We start from the raw sequence: 22,774 nt of genomic DNA on the forward strand, positions 1-22,774 counted from the left end.
GATAGTTTCTCTCTCTCTCTCTCTCTCTCTCCTCCCTCTCTCTCTCTCTTCTCTCTCTCTCTCTCTCTCTCTCTCTCTCTCTCTCTCTCTCCCTCTCTCTCTCTCTCCCTCTCCTCTCTCTCTCTCTCTCTCTCTCTCTCTCTCTCTGCCCCCTCCTCTTCTCTTCTCTTTCTCTTCCTCTCCCTCGCTCATTCCCCCTCCCTCTCTTTTCAGATTTAACTGGGCCAATTTTAGTGAAAAAACTGTCCACAAATCAAGGAAGCTCTATAGAAAGATCTGCGCTGGGTAAATTAGAAACAATCTTAACCCAGAGAATCGTTTGGTGCTAAATGGGTTAGAGAACCATTTTGATCTTGAACATTAGGGATCAAAAAGTACAAACAACAAACCAGCAGAAAAAACTAAACACGACTATACATTGTTTGGAGGCACGATGTCATTAGCAGTGAAAATGTGAAGACCGGGACCCCTGCAGGTTTGAAGGCATTTAAGAACAGTTAGCTTAACCATCTGCTAGACAATTACACAGGAACAAACACACCGCCTCAGCAAATAAGGGTTGGATCATCAATCACTGGAATGGCCAGAAGTTGGCCTGCTATTCCCTCTGATTTAATAACCCAATGAACTGCAGTCCGATATACCGAGCGCCAGAGCATCCCTAGCCTACACCTATGTCGCAGTATTTAAAGAGTGAGACATTTTGGTCTGTCCAAAAATGTGACATTTGCCACCATCACTTAAAGTGTTTTGTTTTACGGAAGAAGAGTTTAAAATCACTAACATTTAAAAGGTTCACCAAAAATGAACCTTTGATTAATGTTTGAGGTTTTAGTCTGTGGATATTCCTGGAAGTCACGTTGAAGAGTTGGGGTTAAAGTTAAGGGATTTGGAGCAATCTTGCGATCATACCTCCATCATGAGGCATCAACAGGATTGTGTCTAAACCGCAGATGCTCAAGGGTTGCTCACGCACAATATAAAGATGGAAGACAGATAATAAACGCATGCAGAACGTTATGCCTTAGGTTTTCTGACTTGAAGTCCACTAGAGACACTATGGACTCCCAGTGTCCAAAATCAGGCTAGTGTTAAGATGTAGTGATGTGCAAAGCAATATAAAGCATGGGTTTAAAAGCTACTGTAACCTACAATGCTCAGTATCCCTCGGCTCTCCAAACAAGCCATTAACCAAAAACGATTGAAAGTCAAAGCCTGCAAGACAAAGCCTGCATTTCACCTCAGTACAGGTCATTCTTTGTCACTTTTACCAGGGTGTTTTCTTTTGCCAAGAACGTATTCATCTGTGTTCCTGGGCTCCGGCCCTGCACGGCCTTACTAGAAGAAAAGAAGTAGGCCACTCTCTCTCTCTCCCTCTCTCCCTCTCTCCCTCTCTCCTTCCCTCCTGCTCTCTCTCTCTCTCTTTCTCTCTCTCTCTCTCTCTCTCTCTCTCTCTCTCTCTCTCTCTCTCTCTCTCTCTCTCTCTCTCTCTCTCTCTCTCTCTCTCTCTCTCTCTCTCTCTCTCTCTCTTTCTCTATCTCTCTCTCCTCACGTCACCTGCCAGCTCATGTGGCCCAAGCTGCGATGGGAACAGGTTTGGCAAGAACCAAATGTTTTCATTTACCTTAGGGACATCTACACTCTCTACAGCTCTAGCCGGCGCTCGCTGGCAGACCTACATGCCATGATACCAGCCCGGGGGCCGCAGGGCCCGCCGCAGTGAAGGGTCGAGGGGCCGGACAGACCACCAAGAGGAGGAGCAGAAGGAGGAGGAGCAGGAGGAGGAGGAGGAGGAGTGGGAGTGGGAGGCGGTGGAGAAGGAGGAGGAGGATGAGGAGGAGTGTGTACCATGTAATGGTATCACTGGTTCATATGCATATATGCCTCAATGCAACATTTTTTATAATACATGGAGTCAAAATGCCATTAACTCTATTTCAGAACTCCGGAAGGCTGGCTTTTGTTTTCGTAACATATCCTATCACGAGCTCAACCCGCTCAAGTGTTCCTCCATTACACCTTTGTGCGGGGACTGAAGTGTTCACAACTTGTGATGGATCTTCATTCTACTGGGCAGCAGCAGGGGGGGGGGGGGGGAAGAAGCTACACTAGCTCACCTCAACACATCTATTTCTAGACGAGGACTTGCTGACAGCACATTTAACTTTGTGATCTGCACATGAGAGACAGCTAACATTTGCTGACAGCCCGAACCCCACTGAACCCCATTTCCCTATACAATACCCTATTGACACCTTCCACTTGATGGGGACTTCAACAAAACTTTCCAATGGCAAAGAAAAAAAGAAGAGGAACATAAGTTGAGGAATATGGTACGGTAAAGGTATAGACAAAAATCAAATGACATCAGAGACGGCTTTACCACCAAACCCAGAGAACACCAACTGCCTCCGTTGGGTGGGCTGTTTGAGAGGTGTGTGTGTGTGTGTGTGTGTGTGTATGGGGGGGGGGAGGGTTATGAGCGGGATGGGGAAGTGTCTATAGAAGCGTGATTTGTGTGAGGTACACAGTTGTGCGTGCATGTTCACAGGTTTGTGGAATTAACACTCAATTAGAGCAGTGGGGGTCAGTCCGCCTGCTAGCGGCAGGGACGGCGCCGCGCTGGAAACGCCTGACGGGTTTATTTTCTGCCATGGCGTGCTGAAGGCTGCCTGGCAGCCTATCATGTTGCTCTCTTTGATCAGTCCTCTCAAAATGTGGGAAACGGTAACCACTCCTGACAATTGAAACAGGGCAGAAGGAACAAAAAAAATCCTTAAGGCACATCAAATGTTTATAAAGTCCCGTCACTAATCACCAGTCAACAGTCAACAGAATGTCGCTATTCAAGTCCAGACTCAAAATAATATCCGTCGTAAGATTAGACCCCCAACGAAAAAATAAATAAAAATAAAAATAAGAAACACTTCAAAGTGACACGTGAAATCCTTAACCGGACAAGCAAAAGTTTCCGATCAAAAAACGCAATTTCACCGAACTGTTTACAGCATGGTACTAATTCCAATTAATAAAGGCTCAAAAGTGGGTCATTGTATTCTGCAGGGAGACTACTGTAATAAATAATACAATTCTGTAATTAATAATACAATAAAATCCCCAACAGTAAGTCAAATTTAAGTCAAATTCCTTGCCTCCGTTCGACCTATTCTTCGTACGGACACCAGTAAATCGTATCGCCGAGACATTTAATGATTGAGCTAGCTTGTGGGTGACGAAGGGCACCAAAGTACCAGCTTGTGGAGTTACTCATATCCCTGTTGGAAGAAAAAACCTCCTCCGTTTAATGATCCACCACTGAGGAGTGTCCACACGCTCACACAAGAATTCAAATCCCCTTTTTCCCACAGCCTCTTTTCAGCCCGTATGATAAATGACACCCGTCATTTGGCTGTTGCCAAACAGCACAGAGGGGAATTGTACTGATATATGATTCACAAGAACAGGAAATAAACTCTGCCTTTCTCTGTTGTCCCCCTCCCCCCCACTCCTCCCCCCCCCCTCCTCCCTGCCAAGTAGGACGGACCTGGACAGGCTCTCCCATGGCCAAGCACTGGGAGGCTGACGGGTTGAAGCCCAAAAAGGGAATTAGCCAGCAGTCTCTCTCTCTCTCTCTCTCTCTCTCTCTCTCTCTCTCTCTCTCTCTCTCTCAGAAGGTTGGAGTCACTGATGACTGATGATGAGAGACACGACGGCCGTAGAGCTACAGCAGCAGTGTGTGTGTGTGTGTGTGTGTGTGTGTGTGTGTGTGTGTGTGTGTGTGTGTGTGTTTTTGTGTGTGTGTGTGTGTGGTGTGTGTGTGGTGTGTGTGTGTGTGTGTGTGTGTGTGTGTGTGTGTGTGTGTGTGTGTGTGTGTGTGTGTGTGTGTGTGTGTGTGTGTATGTGTGTGTCTTTGGGTTTTTGTGTGGGAGAGGCCATAAGCAGATTAAAAATAAATCTGAAGAAAAACCTTATGTACACAATTATCAAACAGAAAAGAAAAAAAATTGGAGCAAGCTCTTCATGCACCCAATTACAATGCAGTGGAGGGCTAATTACTGGGGTCTTTATTATCTCCCATTTCTGAGTGAGTGATGGAGTGAACAAGTGAGTGAGCGATAGAGGGACAGAGGGAGGAGGATCTGTGGAAGTTCAAACGAGATAAAACATAAACAGAGTCTAGGCACAGAATAATCTATTATCTACCAAAAAAAATAAAATGCCCCTCTTGAAAGACAAGTATTCTTTGATTACATAACTTTAACTTTCCACTCAAACAAAAAATCCAAACCTAAATAATAACCAATTCCCGGATGGTTTTTCACGCTCGTGACTTGGGCGTTCCTAAACCCAATGTGCTTCTGTTGGCGGGCGGCCGCAGTGACTTTGTGTCTCTGCTTCAATCTCCCAGAGAGAAAGAACTGCCGGCGCTACCCCGCTGCTAGCTGCTGCTAGCTGCCGCTAGCTGCCGCTAGCTGCCTGCAGGCCGGCCCCTGTGGCCCCGCTGGCCCCTGTGGCCCCTCAGCCCAGTCAGCTCAGCGGCGGGCCTCCCCGCTCCGCTCCGAGCGCCGGGATGTGCCCAGGGCCCGACCAGTGGCGGTCAATCATCCAGACAGCGACATCCTTTCGCCATCACCATCAGAGGGGCCCCTATGGGGGTGGGACGGGGATATTTATGAGCCAGCCCCGTCCCCACACACACACACACACACACACACACACACACACACACACACACACACACACACACACACACACACACACACACACACAGACACACGCCCATGCGGCTGCGTATATTCCGCTGATATAGTGTCCGTCGGACCGTAGGATGGAAGCTGTATAGTTCATCTCCTCCTCATTTTTAGCCCCTAACCAGACCCCTTTAAGTGCTCCTCTGAGCATTATAGCGGGCTGGATCTGATGTAGCAAGCAGACACTGAGCACAGCGCCGGGTGTAAATCACGGGGGCTCAACATACACATACACTAGTCTGGTAACCGGAGCTGCATGGTAGCAATTAGGTCTCTTTTGTCTGCCATTTTGAAAAGAAATCCACCCAAAGTAGTAGCATGGGAACAAAGCATGCGGGCGCTGCGTCGCTCTGTCTGCTGGAGTACTAGCAGAACAAGAAGTGTTCCTTCAAAGTGGCTGATGGCTAGCACGTGTTTACCTAAGAGGTGCATTTTAATGCCTCTTTACCTTTGATTTCCGCGCTGAATAATTACAGAGGAAGTTGTGGAGAACCCTGTGGCGGATTAGGGAGGGGTGAATTGGAAACGGTTTCAGATTGTCGTCGTGAACTAAAGAGGCTACTTTGCACCACAAGGGGTTCCTCTCCTCGGGCGGACCGGGGGGATTAAAAGACGCCATAAAGGGTCTCTGTAATGGCATCAGTAATGTCTTGTTGCCATTAAAAAAAGAGAAGGGTGCGAAAAAACATCTGCTTTGCATTTTTTCACTCCCTCGCTACTCATTTGTCTTTCAAACTATGTCGAGTGTGCCCTGGTTTCAATGTACTTCTATGCTTTTTATTTTTTTCATAGTTATTTTAGAAAGCGCATACTTACTGTATAATTTTCAAACGTTGCACCAATGGCATCTTTGCTTTCCTAGTGCATTGATAGCGCCAACTCTGTGTACTTGTTAGGGCAATTACCCTGAGTACATTTTCAACACAATTTAACTTTACCATTTATAACTGTAATTTCGCCTTCCAGTCGGCTGCAACTTTATTGTATGCCATGTTTATTTGCTACCATACTTATTTTGGCCAAGAGGGTTGTCTGTGTGTGTATGTGTGTGTGTGTGTGTTGTATTTTTTTGAAATGGCTGCATTCACACCCAGGTCACATAATCAATGCTAGCGCAGAGTAAACACCTTGATTGCTTTATGGCCAGAGAAGCAGTGTATCCTCCTCCCCGAGGCTTCTGGGAAAATGAGGCCCCTGCTGTAATCTTCCTCTGCTAACCCTTTAATAAACCACAGCCTGCTTCATTAGCCGCTCCTCTCACACACTGATTGATTGGTGCCAGTCAGGGAGCCCCCCCCGTCCCTCGGCCCACTCCACCACCACCACCACTCACTAAATAAGGCACATTTTCAGCGGGATACCACCACCCATCACACACATGGAAAAAAGAGCATTCACCGCGAGCCAAAAAGGGAGTGGCATCAGCCGCGGATGGCAATGCAACAGTGTTCCTTTTGTTCAAGGGCTGGGTCAAAATCAATTTATACCGAGCGATACAGCCGGCCCCGCTTTGTATATTACATTCCTAGAGTCCAAGAACACGGAAGGGACAATCGAAAAAAGAAAAAAAAGGATGAACAGGAAACCGGTCATATAAGAGAGAAAAATGCACCGCAGAAGAGTATGGAAGTTATGAATGTAAAGGTCGCTTCGATGTGAATATAATATCGGATATGACAATGTAAATATCTATATGTATGTACGTATGTTGAATCATGATCACAGCATAAACATCGTTTTTGGATTGCTCACTTTAACTGCATTTATCGGTCGGCCCTGTACGTCATACAAAGGCTACAACTTCCACAAATGTAAATTGCGAAAGTACTGGAATTCACTTGAAAGCACTAAAGGAAGGACTAACGGCGGGACATTAAGTAGCTCCGTCAGTATGTATCAAGCTGTAGCAGATACAGATAATACCACGGCTATTGTAATAATGACATATCATCTCTTCTCCTCGGCTGTATTAAAATCTGGACGGTCACATTCTCGCCTTCAGTGCTATCTACAATGAGCGGTAGGTGTGATCCTTGGCCGCTCTCTGCGGTGGAGGAATAGAGAGATGCAGGCCGGTTGGGGGTAGGGGGGGGGGGGGGGCGGTGCAGGGTTGCTACATGGTGTTGAGCAGCAGTGATAAAGTCAGTAATATCACTATCTCGCCCCGGCTCTCCCAAGAATTGCCATAAACCTATTTCGAAAATTGCACCCATATATTCGCCGGAGACAGTAAGCTCATCCCGGTGACAGTGAAAACTTTTAGGCTGAATTATGCTGGTGTCATTCAGAGGGGTTTATCAGAGTGTTGGGGAGGGGGGGGTCAATAACTCACAGACATACATCTGAGCAGCAGCATCCCCCCCCCCACCGCGCCCATGCACCAGCACCCACCAACACCCGCGCTAGCATACTTGGCACTCAGCGACAGCAGAGCAGTAGCAGTAGCATCAGGCCTTGCTAGCACTGCGACCAACCGGGAGCAACGGGAATCGGCGTTGGCAGGCTAGGTGAAATCACAGGGCGCCGTTACGTGTCATCACAGGCCGCCGCTACGTGTCATCACAGGGCGCCATTTCGGGTGTGTGAGAGTATATTATGTATAAGAATTTGATGATTCTGATGGTCACCTTTTTTAGCAGTGTTTTTCCAGCGGGATATTCAGTGTGGCTCAGGGGCAAGAGAAGGACCTTTAGAATTATAGACTTATAGAAATTGAGTCATGAATAAAGGATTTTTCATTCAGACATAAAAATCGATTTCCAACAACTCTCTATTGATGTGGTTTTGTTTCGGCAATGAATACAATCTGTCTTCGGTCATAATTGAGAAATACTGGTATGAATAATAATAATAAAATATTATATTTAAGTATTTTCTGAAAAACATTTTACATACTTTTCATACTTTTGACCCAAACAATTTCCCTCCATGGCTTATCTATAATTGGCCATTATAAATTGTCATAAGCAAACAAATAAATATTATTTAAATCGAATTCAGTGAAGATTCAGTGGTAGTTTGGCCCACGTTGTGACTTCATACAAATAATGATGTCTGCTGTTTACAATATAAGGTATGGTGTTCTTCTGTAAATGCATTCAAAAAGTGCCCCTGAAAACGCCATAAATTATTAAATGAAAAGACTTCTGTGGGATTACATTGCAAACAACAATACAAGGTTTTACTGCGTGGGCTGTCAAATAACAGTGACAATAGACGAATAAACTGTCATCAAGAGAATGATTTCTATTATTCATTTGAACTCTAAACTTGAAAATGATCAAAGCTGATCATTAGTGATAAGTAACTATTCATGCTTCACTCATTGTTTTCGTTATTCATCTAATTTCCGAGATCAACGCGCGTTTTGTCTCTTCTGTTGCGACATTTAATCGCTCGTCTACAGCTTCCCTTTAACGATCAGACATCATCCAAGACGGTACAGTATGTGCATAGCAACGGCAAAAAAAAACAAATCACACAGCAGAGTAAACACACAGCGACGGCAACAGCGCAGCCGAGGTGGAATACGCATCTAAAGCTTTGTTCCCGTTCTGTGTCATGAATAATGATCATGGTGGGATTCAAGGAAACCGCATACAGCCTCTCCACGCCTGTAGGGTAGGAGAGCTTCCAGCGACAGGAGCAGAGGGGTGAGCTCCTCGTCCAACCAGAGCAGGGGATGATCTGCTCTCACAGCGGGGGACCTCCCCCTTTGTGTACATGTGTGTTTTAGTGTTGCCGCGGCAACCCGAAAGCCCTGCCGTTTTCTTTTTTTTATACCACTGCCTCGCCCGAGAGACATGGAGGGTGGGGGAAGTGAGGGAGCTACAGGGCAGACTCTCTACCTGGGCGCGGGTTTAATAGGTGCATCTGCGCAACGTATACATGGTATCATAAAAGTATGCCAATAATTACAGGCCCGGGTTATTGCTGTGTGCGAATGTTATTTTCATTAACATTCATTTCCTGTCCCCGGGAAAAGTAAATAGCCACCCACCTGTTTAATCACAGGGTTTTCATTTTTTTAAAACCATGCAGTTATCTCCATGATATCATCAGGCTTCATAACCTCAGACAACATAAGTCAGGGTTTTTTCACTCTTCTGCTTATGATGGGAACCAGAAGTCTTCTTATAGACTGTAAGCAAACAGCAAGTCAGACGAAATGTAAACTCTTAAGCAGTTTTGAAACAAATCCGTTACTCTGATTTAAGGGGTTTATCCTTCCAGGCCGCGGCCCATGAACATATTCTCAAGGAGTAACTGGATCGAGACATAAATATTTCTTGGATTCTTGCTTGTTCAAGCCTTGGACCTGCTTGTTACTAACACCGGTGGAACTGGTCACACACAAACACACACACACGCACACGCACACGCACACGCACACACACACACACACACACACACACACACACACACACACACACACACTAACGGAGAGGAGTTAGATCTTCACCGATTTGTGTTGCATGGAAATGAAGGCTACCTTGGCAGGAAGTGGGGACGTGGGGGAAAAAGAAAAGCCAGCCTTTCATCATTTTCCCCCAAATCAGAGCAGGAAATGAATATGAATGCCCTCAGGTGTGGAGGGGAAGGAAATTCAAGGGGCCTGATGAGGTCCCTGAAGGATGGGTTCTGGACAGTGCCGGAACTTTCCAGTTGGGTTTAGTCCAGAGTGGGCGGGGGGGGGGGGGGGGGGGCAGCCCAGCATGGCACGTAGGAAAAGAACATGCAAACAGCAAGCCGCTGATTGTTATGCACAAGCATGAACTGAACACGTACGCATACACGCACATGTACGCATGCAACCACCCTACACACACACAAAGAAAACCCCCAAAAATGAAATAAACCCATTTTATCCGACACAATTCCAATAGAGACATACTTCCCACCCTAAACCCTTAATAATATTTAAGTCACAAATCCATGATGTCAGTGGAAAATGCGTACCTCCAAAAGTCGAAAGAATATTTTTTCGATGTTAAAATTATATTCTGCGCACGCTGACAAATCTGCACTGAGTTCACTTAGGCAGTTGTATATTTTCGTGTGAAATAGAATATGTCGAGGTATATTACAGAAAAGCACCTGTGACGAGTTTGACAATGTGTTTGGTAATTGTTAAATGAACACAACAACACTCTTTTTACCGCCCACAAAATAAAATGTCAATCCTATTCTGGGCTTTGGTAGATATTACCACAGGAAACCCTCTAGAGTTTTAGATACAGACCAGATATTTATTTTTAACCCTTGCCCTCCAGATCTTTATCCAGACTCACTGACCAGGCCCCTGACTGGTCCTATGATGTCCTGTTTGGGTCAGTAAGGGTTAACGTTGGGGTTATTAAAAAAAAAAAAAAATGTGCTTGTGTTTACATGGCTGGTGAACGGGAATTGTCTGTAGTAGTTTTATATGAAGTTCCTGTCCGATCAAAACTCAATGTGATGAGCCGCATGTTGTGATAGGCCATCCTGCTGCCAGTGATTCTACGCACTTCAGCAGCAACGCAAGAAAATAATATGTAAAGTATGTGTTTACTGTATGTCAATATATTATCTATAGATTGTTATATATATTTATATATAGATAAAAAAAAATATTAAGTATAAAAAAAAAATTGAACTTATTCTTATCCTGTCCACTGCTTACTTTGTGATTCAAACACCCTTAAATTCACTAGAATGCAGGAAATGAATTCTGGGAAGTGATTGTATTCTGAAGAAGCACCTCAAGACCCTCACGGTGTTTTAGGAATACCTCCTTGAAACCTCCCTTCCTTTCTGAGGGCTCAAGGTTGGCGAGCACACAGAGGATGTGCCGATAACAGAGAGCACAGATCTGTAGATCAGCTGCCAGAGCTCCGTCTACAGACAGACACGCTGACATCAAGTAGAGGGTGAGTTGGTATGGGGAGTATTGTTATGTGGACCTACATATAGTCATGGTTTTAATACACCGAACCTTTCCAATACTGTACATGGACATTTTCACTGAGTGGACGGACCACTGGGAACGGGAAAGGGAGAGGACAAAAGTTTTGAAGCATTGCCAATACTCAGTTTACCCTAAATGGCCTCACGGCAACGACACTGACCTCCTAGTGGCAGCGAGAAAATGACCGTTCTCCACACAGTGCGACATGGCCTGGAGGAGGCATGAGGTAGGGGGATTGACAAACACCAAAGACAACTGCTGAGTTGGTGTTTGTCAGGATACGCGAGGGAGGGAGGGAGGGAGCGAGAGAGGGAGCGAGGGAGGAAGAATGTGTCCTTGACAACTTAAACGCTTTGGGATTGAACACGACTTATTTTGACAGTTAGTTCTATATCAATAACTTTATGTTTTTCCAATGCACATCAAGACGGATGCAGGGTGATGCAGATAGACAGACAGGGTGAGACACACGCAGGCACGCACACACAAACGCACACACACACAAACAAACACACACACACACGCACACACACACACACAGAAAGGGTCAAACACCCTTATATAAAAAATATATACTTGAAGAACATTTGGTTCTCCGCAATCGAATTCAAGGAAAAACACAAGCTTTGAATCGAAAGTAATGCGCAAAGTAGTTCTTTGCCTTCAAGAAACACCAATAGCCTGAATTGAAACTTCCTTTTCCATGTAGGCTGTTGTTGTCACCGAGCGGGATTAAAATGTAGAATGGCCTCTAACACGATGCTGCAGCACAGGGCCATTTTGACCAGGAGTCCCTGAGGTGTCGTTTAGGCCTAGATCCCTTTCAGAAAACGAAATTCACAGTCACACACACATCACACACACACATACCCACATGTACACACACCCCTAAGAACGGCGGTGCGGCCTCACACACACATTGCACATCGGTCATAAAGCCGGACTGTGACATATTGTAACTGTTGCATTTCATTTTGCTGCCGAAGCTCTGCTGTCACTCACTTCCTCTGAAGGATAGTGTCTGGGTTTACAAGTAACAGCAGAAAATGGAGAGCAGAACCCCCCCACCCCCCCCCCCCCCCCACACACACACACACACACACACACCTTGATGGACATAACAGCCCCGGTGAACAACCTCCGGAGTGTCTGGGGTCGGAGGTACATATCGAACATGGCTAAGTGTGAGGGGACTGCAGACCCAGGATTCTCTCCTCTACGGGGCTGGCCTCAGTGGGGGCACGGTACATGGACATGGGCGTCACGGCTGAAGCCCTAGGTGTTGTCGATGCAACTCCTCAGTTGAAATCCTTTCCTCTTAGGGAAAAACAGGGCTGTATTTATGTTAAATATTAGCCCTTTAAGGTATAGTGTGTAAAGTTGAGTGGCATGGCAGAAATGGAATATGCATTCACAAGTTTGTTCTAATCTGTGTATATCGTATTTATTAACGATCCTTTAATTGAATCCTACACACTGCCCCTTGTAAGGAACAGTCTTCTCGATAAAAAATGTACGGGGGGGTGAATTAAATAACACAAAGGGTTCTGTGGCAGGGGACCTAAACAGCAGTCAGGATGATGTCCTCACCATCGTACTCATCAGAATCATCTCCCTCTCCGGGGATGACGATGTGCCACCAGCACCACTTCCTGCTCCCAGCGCAAGGCATGATGGGTACCCCTCCACTCAGACCCACGAGCACCATAATCAGACATGCTGACTCCTGTACAAGGACCTCCCTGTGTAACATTAAGCATTAGTGTGGATACCGTTTGTAAATCAGTTCCTCAGGAAACCCCCCTACACTCTTCACCACCACCCCTTCAAAGACCCCCTCCCAAGACACACACACACACACGCACAACCACACACACACAGACACACACACAGACACACACACACACACACACACACACACACACACACACACACACACACACACACACACACACACACACACACACACACACACACACACACACACAAACACACACACAGCTCTCTTGTTTATATCTCAAACAGAAAGGGTAAAGTATTTGATGCGCACTGGGCACAGTCTTAGATCCGATGTCAGCAGCTCATGTGAGAGAGCACGACGTTGTCCCGCACCAACGATAAGAACCTGAATAAACACGCATCTCCTTATCCCAGGGCCACCGGTAGGGAACAGCAGAACATCTCACACGCAATGTCCTCAACTCGCTGTTACACAATCAACCTCCCTTCATTAAATAGAGTTTGAGGGGGGGTGGGGGGTGAAGAGCAATGAACAGTAATTAGTTCAATCTCATGGTATATCGTGGCTATATGATACGCTGCAGAATAATATTTTTTGGTTTCCGAGCTTTCATTTTCTGTCGCCGAATTACAACCATTCATCATGCGCTCATTACAAAGACAGTCCGTCTGAAACGACTTCCAATTGCCTCTCGTTTCGAAACCCAAATGATGCAGGATGCACATATTTCACCGCTCTGTCGTACATCAACTACGTTATTGCATGTCACGAATGAAGGGGGGGGGGCTGGATCGGTTGATTAAGAAAAAAAAAAGAAGAAGAAAAAGTATACAATGAGTCTATCATATAGGAAAAGTCAAACAAACTTTTTTATTACTCTGGTTTCGAACGCTCTTTAATCAGAGCACGCATCCCTGCATTTCGACAATGTTGTTATATTTATATCACAGAACAACAAATAAAAAATAAATAAAACCCGCTGCTCAGCTGCAAGTGCAAAACCGTCACTTTCTGCAACAGCGAGAAGAAGAGAATATGGAGTCCAAGCCATAGGCTGCAACATTGACATGTTGTGTGTGCTTCTCCTTAATCAAGTTGTAAGTACAACAGAATTATTCTACATTCATCACCGACACCTAAGCTGTCAGTGATGTTTAATGAGCATCAATTAAGCTGTTTCAACACACTAGCTCAGCACACACACTGCACAGGCAAACACACAGGGGGAGAGAAAACATCAATATAAGGACCAGAGTTTAAAAGAACTGGATTACACTGGAACAAAGAGGGAGAATATATATATATATATATATATATGCAGAGAGAGAGAGCTGACTACAATGAAACAGGCCGTGTTTATACTCTGCCAAAAAAGTACAAGTTTAACCCTACTTGGCCATTTTCAGCCGTCATTCGTAAATACAACCTTTGGTTTATATTCTAACAATGATCTTACATTGTGTTCCCTTCAGTTATGCCTAGATCTAGAATCTCAAGCCTAAACATTTAATCTATTTTTTACCAGGCAATGATGAACAAACGCTCTTTCCTGCAATATGCTGATGCAGAACCTAAAATGTATGAAATTACCGGTAAATCTTGACATAAAGATAAACATAGTTATTCCATGAACGTGTATTCATTTGTCTGGGTATTGTTGGTTCATTTTTGTGATCAAGGCAAATGATGATTTATGAAACAAATTACAATTAAAAAATGTATAAACTGAATTAAGAATTAAAAAATGGTATCACATTATATACAATAATACAATAAACAATGTTTCATTTACTTTTGGTTAATCTATCGGTGCAAATCCACAATTTGCACCCAAAAACAAGTCGACGAGTCCGTCTCTCTAAATGGGTTAACATTTTCATTGCCAACGGATATTCCAACAAATCAGTTGCGTTTTTTATGTTTACATTTCACTTAGTAACAAAACTAATGTAATCACTACTAAACATTATTTCAATGGTTCCGATAACTGCATTCCTGAAGGGCAACACCTATTAATTTAATGATGGTACAGCTAAGTAAATAATATCAGTATAACTAAATGTCGTTTAAATGGAGCATACTGTGGTTCAGTAAATAATATCAGAATAACTAGTATAACTATATGGTGTTTCAAAGGAGCATACTCCCAACTGTGTTCATAGATATAAATCTTTGTTTGGTGTGTTTCTCTGTATATATTAGTGCATTCTTGTTGCTGCCCTCTTATGATTTCTTTATTTGCAAGAAAGATTCTCCCGAAGAAACACAAATAGGCTACCACTTCTTTGTGGTTTCATAAAAAATGAAAGAATAAAACTCTTGCTTGGTCTTTTCACGTGCTAGATCCTGTGTTTACTCCTGTGTCCGCGCCACCTGTGACTGCACTCCCACTGTGTTGAACGATACATGGCTGATAAAGTCAATCAGATATTCACTACAAATCAGTACAGTTTGCTTAGGTTGATTCGCGAAAAATGTGCCATTCGAGCCGGAACGGTACTGTAATAAAAGCCCTCAAATTTGACCCACGGCATAGAAACACAAGCACGGGTGTGTGTGTGTCGGGGGGGGGAGGAAGGGGACGGGGACAGGGAGGGGGGACGGGACAGCAAGGTCAACGCAGAGACGATGGAACATTGACTTGATTCATCAAACTAGTTTCTATGTAATTGCTCCGCGTGATGACTAATAAACCACACAGGCTGTAAAGCTGTCACAGGGCCATCAGTCCGATGCTAAATGAAGTAACAAAAGGTGCAAGGTTCACAACTTCATTCACTGCCAGCGTGAGGTGTCCAAAAGCACTCTCTTCAGCCATAACTTCACCTGCTTGCTCATTGAATTTTTGATGCGCACGCCACATTGTAGCTGTTCAACGTTAACGTGGTTGGGTTTTCTTTTCCTTCTCCCCCCTCACTCCTGCTTCTAAACACAGTTTGATAGTAGTCTATTCACCTTAGTGGGCTATTGGACTTGTTACTTCTAACAGTGGAGAAATTCCAGTTCATCTGAATATTGCAGCTAAAAATGTTATATAACAGAAGCTATAAATGGCTATCATGGCCCAAAGCATAATACAAGCATCACTACCGTCTTTATAATGTTTCAGTCTTCTTGGTCTGAAAAAGCCTCAAACACATGCTCATGTTCTAATATTTTATCATTTCAACATGTAACCCATTTTTGTCAGACTGACCTCTCGGAGAGTGCCGGAGCAAGTGACGTTGAGGCAGTTTACCTTTGTAATTGTTACAGATCGCAACCATTAGCATAATATTGTCATAGCTCCTGCTCCTGCAGTCAGGAGCTGCAGAGGGTTAATTTGCATAATACATCTTAATTGAAGCTCATTAAGGATTTGATAAGAAGCAAATCAGGTACACCGTAGAAAAACTTAGATTAATGCTCTTGCTGTGTTTTGCCACTTCCAAATTCATGGGAAATTTTCTAATATTTTTTTGTCTGGGGTTACTGGCAGGGAAAAATTACCAGATAGTTTAATTCCATTCTCTCTAAATGTTTCTGATATGGATTTGGAATAAGTTGACAAGCAATTAGATTTCATTGTAACCGATTGAAAAGCAACTGTTAATTTTTACAGCCTTAGCTCTGCAATCAGGGCTCTTGTCCGGATCATGCAGAATGATTTAAGAGAGTACAGTAAGTACGTTGTGAACCACTGCATTGTTTTGACAGATTCACATGACAGCTGTTCGCTGACTCCTCACATTGCCATCATCTTCATTAGGGTGGAGGTGTCCTCGTGGACACAATGAGACAAGCCCTCTGGACTGTTATAGCGGCGTAGTAAACCAGTGTAGCAATGCTAAAACAGGCTTGTAAATGTATCCAAAGTGCAGTGTTCTTTTACCTTAAACACATCCCCCGGCAAGCGATCGATATCTGGATCCCAGTGTTGCTGTTATATTTATAGGCCGACCCTCCATATTTATTCACTGTAAATACACAACGCAAGGTACAAAGTCCCCACCCCCATTTGGACAAAGCACCATAACATGATTTCCTTTGTGCTCAGGAAGTCTGGCAGAAATAATGCACCTTAGCGTTTTAGGTTTTTGTTGCATTCATCTCACGACACGCCAATTACCGCTCGATTACACGACTGAAGATAAATAACAATGATACTAATAAAAAATAACAACCACAAAGAAATCCCGTTCTAGTTATGGGCAGTGGGGATGGCACGGAAATATTATCCACATGAATCAACCCCTGCGAAGGCATATCAAATTGTGTCATTTGCCTGGAAACTAGCGCAGGTCTCGGGGGGAGGCAAGGTGAACGAGGAGCTGAGCAGCCGCCGCACGGGCCTATGCCTCGAGACCAATCAGAGCAGCCCTCTGCCCCCCCCCTCCCTCCCTCCCCCCTCCCTCCGTCCCTCCCTCCCCCCTCCCTCCCTCCCTGCCTCCCTCCCTCCCCCAGCAGATCGGCATGCTGGAGGGCACGGGAGTCTTGGTTCTTATCACCTAGACAGTGCAACGCCCTGTCTGTGCCTCAGCAACAAACACAAACAAAAGACTTCCCCTAAAACTATTATCCACACCTGTCACCCCCAACATGGTGGTGACATACAGGGGAAGGAGGGAGACGACATCACAGCCAGACTAACTGGATGGGACTTTTTTTATGATTTTTTTTATTTCATTATTTTCCATCTTTTTTTTTTGGGCTTCAACATAGAGAATGAAAATGAGCTGAGGAGGAGAAAGTTATTAAGAGGCTTTTATGGCGCTGTTCTTCCAACTGAGGAAAAATTGCAAGCACTGCAGCAAAGTGTATGTCCTCATCGGCTAAGAAACTTACAAGGCTGGATGTTGAATAAAAAACTAAAAACACAAATTCAATTCAACAATGTTTTGGTCTGGTTTGGTCTGTATTTGGTCTGTATTCTGAGCTACCTTTGGTAGAAAGCAGAAAAAAGGAAGGCATTGACACAATATTTGTGCTGTGATTAAATGGCATCTAATCTGCAAGGCTCTCATTCAGAACTCACTCTACTCACCTTGTCTCTAAACATTTATCTAAATATTTCTTCAAACATGTCTCTTATCCTGTCTCTAAACATGTCTCTAAATATGTCTCCAAAATGTCTCTTAACATGTCTCTTAACATGTCTCTAAATATTTCTTGAAACATGTCTCTAATATCTATATATATTTTACTATCAGCCAAGAACTATAAAGATCACAAGTAAGACCTGACTTAAATGTTCCACCACAAAGTTGAATACCTCCAAATACAATACAGCAAATATTATTTTCTTATGAACGTCTTAAAATAGTGTTTTTTTTATATGGTTATGTTAAACGTTGACCAAAGCTTGACCACATATTTATCATTGATCAATAGTATTCACTTGCACTCAGTATAATACTGGATCAATAGTCGCTTCATGTACAGATGACTAGACAGAGGTGTGCTTTACTCCTGAGAATCCAAACAAATGCAATCAGATATGGGATACAAATATAGCCCTAATAATGTGATTTACACATGCTATTTTAGACATTTCTTTAACAATTTGTTACTCCAAATTCCCATCCAAACTGCAGTAATTGTACATACTAGCTCATTGCGCTGTCATTCTCTTTCAGTAAGTGTATTTTGAGTCACTTAGAATTGGTCAAGCGGCGGTTGATCCCGCCATTTTCTTTTTGATCCTTTGCCCTTTTAAAATCAACTTTCACTCTTTCTGTTTTTTTCTTTCTCAGAAACTAAACTCGATAAACAACATCTGCCTTGATTGTAGGATGTTTCCAGAACAAACCACTTAGGAAGAATTTCTGCAAGCCAATTCCCACAAGCTGCTGTCAGTCACTAGCTGGCACTGCAACACTTAATGCCTTTGTCTGTTCTCCAATTTATCTTGTTAACAGCAAATTGGGCTAACAGTTTGAGGCACAGAGCTATTGCAGGAAAAAAAATCTAAAAGGAAAGAAAATAAAAATGGCAAAAGAAATAACATAGAATAACAAAAGACTCCAGAAAGGCTGTCGAAGCACTGAGAGGGCATGAGGTTCATGTTATAAAACATTTTTTCACCTGGAATTTCATCCGTGATCTGTGTCAGGTATACGTTCCATGAACATAAATATCAAATCACGATTACAAAAAATATGCAGAGGAAATAAAACTCGTCTTCAGATTTGTGTCTCCCCTCAAGTCTAAGAATATGCTTATTAATAATATAATTCCCAGAGAAAAACGGACGAATCCCAGATAACAAATGTCCTCAGACTAAGATTTGGGCTTCATTTTATATTTACACTGTTTTGTTTTTTCACACTTCTACAACAAATAACATTAGGGGGGGTACTGCATCTTTAAGAAGCCCCCTCCATACACACACACACACACACACACACACACACACACACGCACACGCACACGCACACGCACACGCACACACACACACACACACACACACACACACACACACGCACACACACACAAAATAAGAAACCTATTACTTTGCATCTTCCACGGTCTTATTTCAATAGCCCTCTCTCCTTGTTCCCCCTGCACACATCATTAAACATATTATTATAACATGACTGTCAGCCTGCGTCTCTCCCCGCTCCATTCTTGCTCTGCCAGGTAATCAATTTGTCGTCACTCTCTGTAACCCCAGTAAAGTCATCAAGTGAAATGAGTTACAGCTGCAAAGAGCCTTCAAGAAAACAGAAAAAAAACAGACAAAAAAAGGAGAAAAAAAAAACGAACAAACGCAAGAAAAATGACAACAGCGCCCAGGAATATTCCACCGCTTGAAAGCACATCCCAGGTCTTGAAGATGAAATATTAATGCACAATTTGTTTATCTGCAGCCACACATCTCTCTCCGGTGCCGAGCTGTTAATTTTCTATCGGCACAGACAACGGATCAGTCAGTCATGAACTCTTCACAGCCATTACCGGGAGACATTTTGATTAAGTATTCCTAATGTAGTGGATAGGAAAGAATGAAAACACTCTGCCTGCCAACTTTTGATTGACCATTAAGCCACTGATGAATGTGCCTGTCAAAGAGGAGACAATTACCTCAACAATGAAGAAAGTCTTGTGGAAAGCTTATTTCTCTACAGGGCTGACACAGTTACCAGACTACAAGCGGGGACAGCTGAGAGCGTGTAAAGGGATCACTTAGGCATCCTCTCACAAGTTCACTGCATAATAGTGGGGACATTGTTTTTTAAGAAAGACAAGCTTTTTGGATGCGGAAATGTGGGAAAATATTTGTCTGTGTGTGTGTGTGTGTGTGTGTGTGTGTGTGTGTGTGTGTGTGTGTGTGTGTGTGTGTGTGTGTGTGTGTGTGTGTGTGTGTGTGTGTGTGTGTGTGTGTGTGTGTGTGTGTGTGGGCTGTGCGTTTTTGTGTGTGTGTGTGTGTGTGCGTGTGTGTGTGTGTGTGCGCACTGCTCGACTGTGTTTGTGTGTACGTGTGCATGTGCGGGTGTGTGAAACGAGAGTGTGCTTCACAGATAAGGGTCTCAGAATCTTAAGCGGGTATAAAGAGCGGCCATTATTGGCAAAGAACAATCACCATCTGGTTGCTGCATCTGAACCATAATAAAGACTGATAACTTGTCCACACAACATACAAGTTCTCGCATCATTGCTGGAAAGAAATACTCTTGATTCATCCCATTCAATCTAACTACCTCCATCCTAAATGTAGGAAAAAATTATCCTCGCGGAATCCTTGATTTTCTGGCAGCATTTTAAATAAGGTCAGGGATAATATAGTTTCTGACCTTTGGTGTAATACAAAATGTGTTTTACAAAATAAAATTCGAGAAAGGATTTAGGTTGACTATAATCATAACCCCTCCTTTGCAGTTAGATGGTGCTTTGTAAATAGTCCAAGAAGCATAGTTTGAACGGCAATGAGACAAAAGTTATAGAAGGAGAAGGATTTTTGAGTCCACGCATACGTGCGCAAACGGTCGCGCGCGTCTCCCTATCCGCTGTCAGTGCGGACGGAGTGCATGTGCTCGAGAGGAACTCATTCTCCATTTGTCTATAAGATATTAAGAGTTCAAACAGAGTTCACCCGTTTCATATTCTGTCGTGGAACCACATCCATTTCACTTATCTTATTTAATGTCTTTCTCTTAGGATTTTTAATAGATTTTTAATGTTAATACAAAACTTTACGTTTTTCCCGGTCAATAACACTCAGCATATGGGGAATGATCAATATCGCAAAAACACATGACGAGCCTATTATCAAATAAACAAATACAGGTCACACTTTATCCGCAAACGCTTCACGTATTTTTTTAATCTCATATTTTTTAATTTTGTAGTTCGGATATTGTTATAGTGAGTTCGATCACAGTATGTGACCGAACTCACTAAAACAATATCCAAACTTCGAAATTAAAATAAGGCGATTAAATAAATACGTGAAGCCTGACAGCGTGATGCTGTTAGCCACGCTATCCTGAGACACGAGTCAGCTGGAGCGCGAGGGGGGGAAGACACACACAACAAACGGGCCAACGTCACGCGCCGTGTCGGTGCTCGTGCGGACCGTCTGGAAGGTAAAAGGTTTAAAAGTCCGGCTTACCCGCAGCCCGCTTCGGCGCCTGCTGTTTCCTCCGTGGCATTTCGGAACTCGCAGTTCACTATTCTGCCCAGGTGAAATGTTGTATGCGGTCTAATATAGTCCATACATAGAGAGAGAGATATAAGGTGTCTTTATGTCGGTCTCTTTAGTGTAGTTCTCTCTAACTATATCCCAGTTATAAGGACCCGTTGTCAAAGGAAAAGCAGATGTCAGAGCGGCTGCTGTTCCCTTCTTCACCTTCTCTTCCCCCGACGAGCGGATCTTTTCTTTTTTCTTCACCTTCCGTGTTTGTCCATCAAAGCCGCGCACACACCACGACGTCTGTCAAGTCAGTGTCGCGATTGGATGTATGCGATATGTGGCGAGAAGCGCGTAAAGCGTGGGGGTAATGGTATTACGCACGGTGCAGTGAGGGTGAGACGATGCCAGAAAACATCTATCCATAGAACAAACTGAACATTAAAAACTCCTCCCCTCTCGCCTGGACTTGATGATGGCAGCGGGACATTTGTTACACTAGATAACCATGAGTTTATTAAAGGAACAGGGGCCAGAGAAAACACCAGAAGGTAGCCTGTGTGTGTGCTTTCCCGTTGTGGGATCAGAAAGACGTAAAACCGTATATTGTAGAAAAAAGGGCATTGGTTTTCTACTGGTCACCTCCACAGCGATATCGATCCTTTATCTGGAGATTGATAGGTTTCTCAAATATGAAACGAATGTAAGGGCAAATGCTGCGATAAGCAAATTCAAGTTCAACAAGACATAGGCCTATGATCTTTATGTTAGTGTAAAAGCATATCATCATGAACTTTTAGATACATAAAAATATATAGTGTACTGCTTTTTTCCGAATGTCATTTCCAAGGACTAGAATCAAATATTCCAATAGTATAATAGAATATGTTAGAATAGAAAAAAAAAAAAGACACACTAATATAAAATATTGTAATATACGATTCTGTAACAAGGGAAACAAGTATAAAAAAAGTCAGTTCAAAACCATGTTTACAGATAGATTCACATAGAAAGACAAATAAACATTTGGGTTGACTTATCATATTGCGGATTGAAAGCATTTATTAGACGTTTCGTCCAGTTAGGTTGTATACAATTGTAATACAATAACAATAACTTCACATTGACAAAAAGTAGGCCTATTTATCAAGCAATATTTGTAGTAATACAAACGAAGGTAAGTCTTCTTTAGATGCTTATGTTTGTGTGTTTGTTTTATTTAATGGCTCTAGAATGAAACTACGACAGAAAGGGTTTTACTGGAGGGATGCTAAAGTAACGCAGGATTGATCATCCGTTCCCATCGCTAACCCGGCATTGGTTGTTATGTTTGGAGCTTGAACGCCTCACTACTTATGACCTAATCATATCCCAAGTTGAGGTGATGGATGGTTTCATTTCAAAGAGACAACGCCCATTAGATGTCCAGCCTCACCTCTTGTTACAAATGGCTTCCTGAGAATACTCCTAGCGCCCTAGTGTGTCGGTCACTCATCAAAAAGACCTCCCTGAACTCTGCGTGAACCGTGCGTGTGATCCATCATCTGTTAGATTCGGCCCAAAACATGCATCTCTGACGGCCTTTACTCCCCCCCCCCCCCCCCCCATGACCACCTCCACTCCATTATACTCATAATGGTGTGTGTGTGTGTGTGTGTGTGTGTGTGTGTGTGTGTGTGTGTGTGTGTGTGTGTGTGTGTGTGTGTGTGTGTGTGTGTGTGTGTGTG

General features: G+C 43.5%; 1 protein-coding gene across 1 annotated transcript in view; it reads right to left on the minus strand.

The window, feature by feature from the left end:
* Nucleotides 1-21,493, minus strand: part of LOC130383595 (teashirt homolog 2) — a 37,293-nt gene extending 15,800 nt beyond the window's left edge. Inside the window, exon 1 of the mRNA XM_056591439.1 lies at nucleotides 21,030-21,493. Coding sequence (XP_056447414.1) covers nucleotides 21,030-21,069 — 40 coding nt within the window. The 5' untranslated portion in view covers nucleotides 21,070-21,493. The remainder of the gene's footprint in view (nucleotides 1-21,029) is intronic.
* Nucleotides 21,494-22,774: the final 1,281 nt, after the last annotated feature.

Source organism: Gadus chalcogrammus, chromosome 1, assembly GCF_026213295.1.
Source record: "Gadus chalcogrammus isolate NIFS_2021 chromosome 1, NIFS_Gcha_1.0, whole genome shotgun sequence".
Classification (NCBI taxonomy): Eukaryota; Metazoa; Chordata; class Actinopteri; order Gadiformes; family Gadidae; genus Gadus; species Gadus chalcogrammus.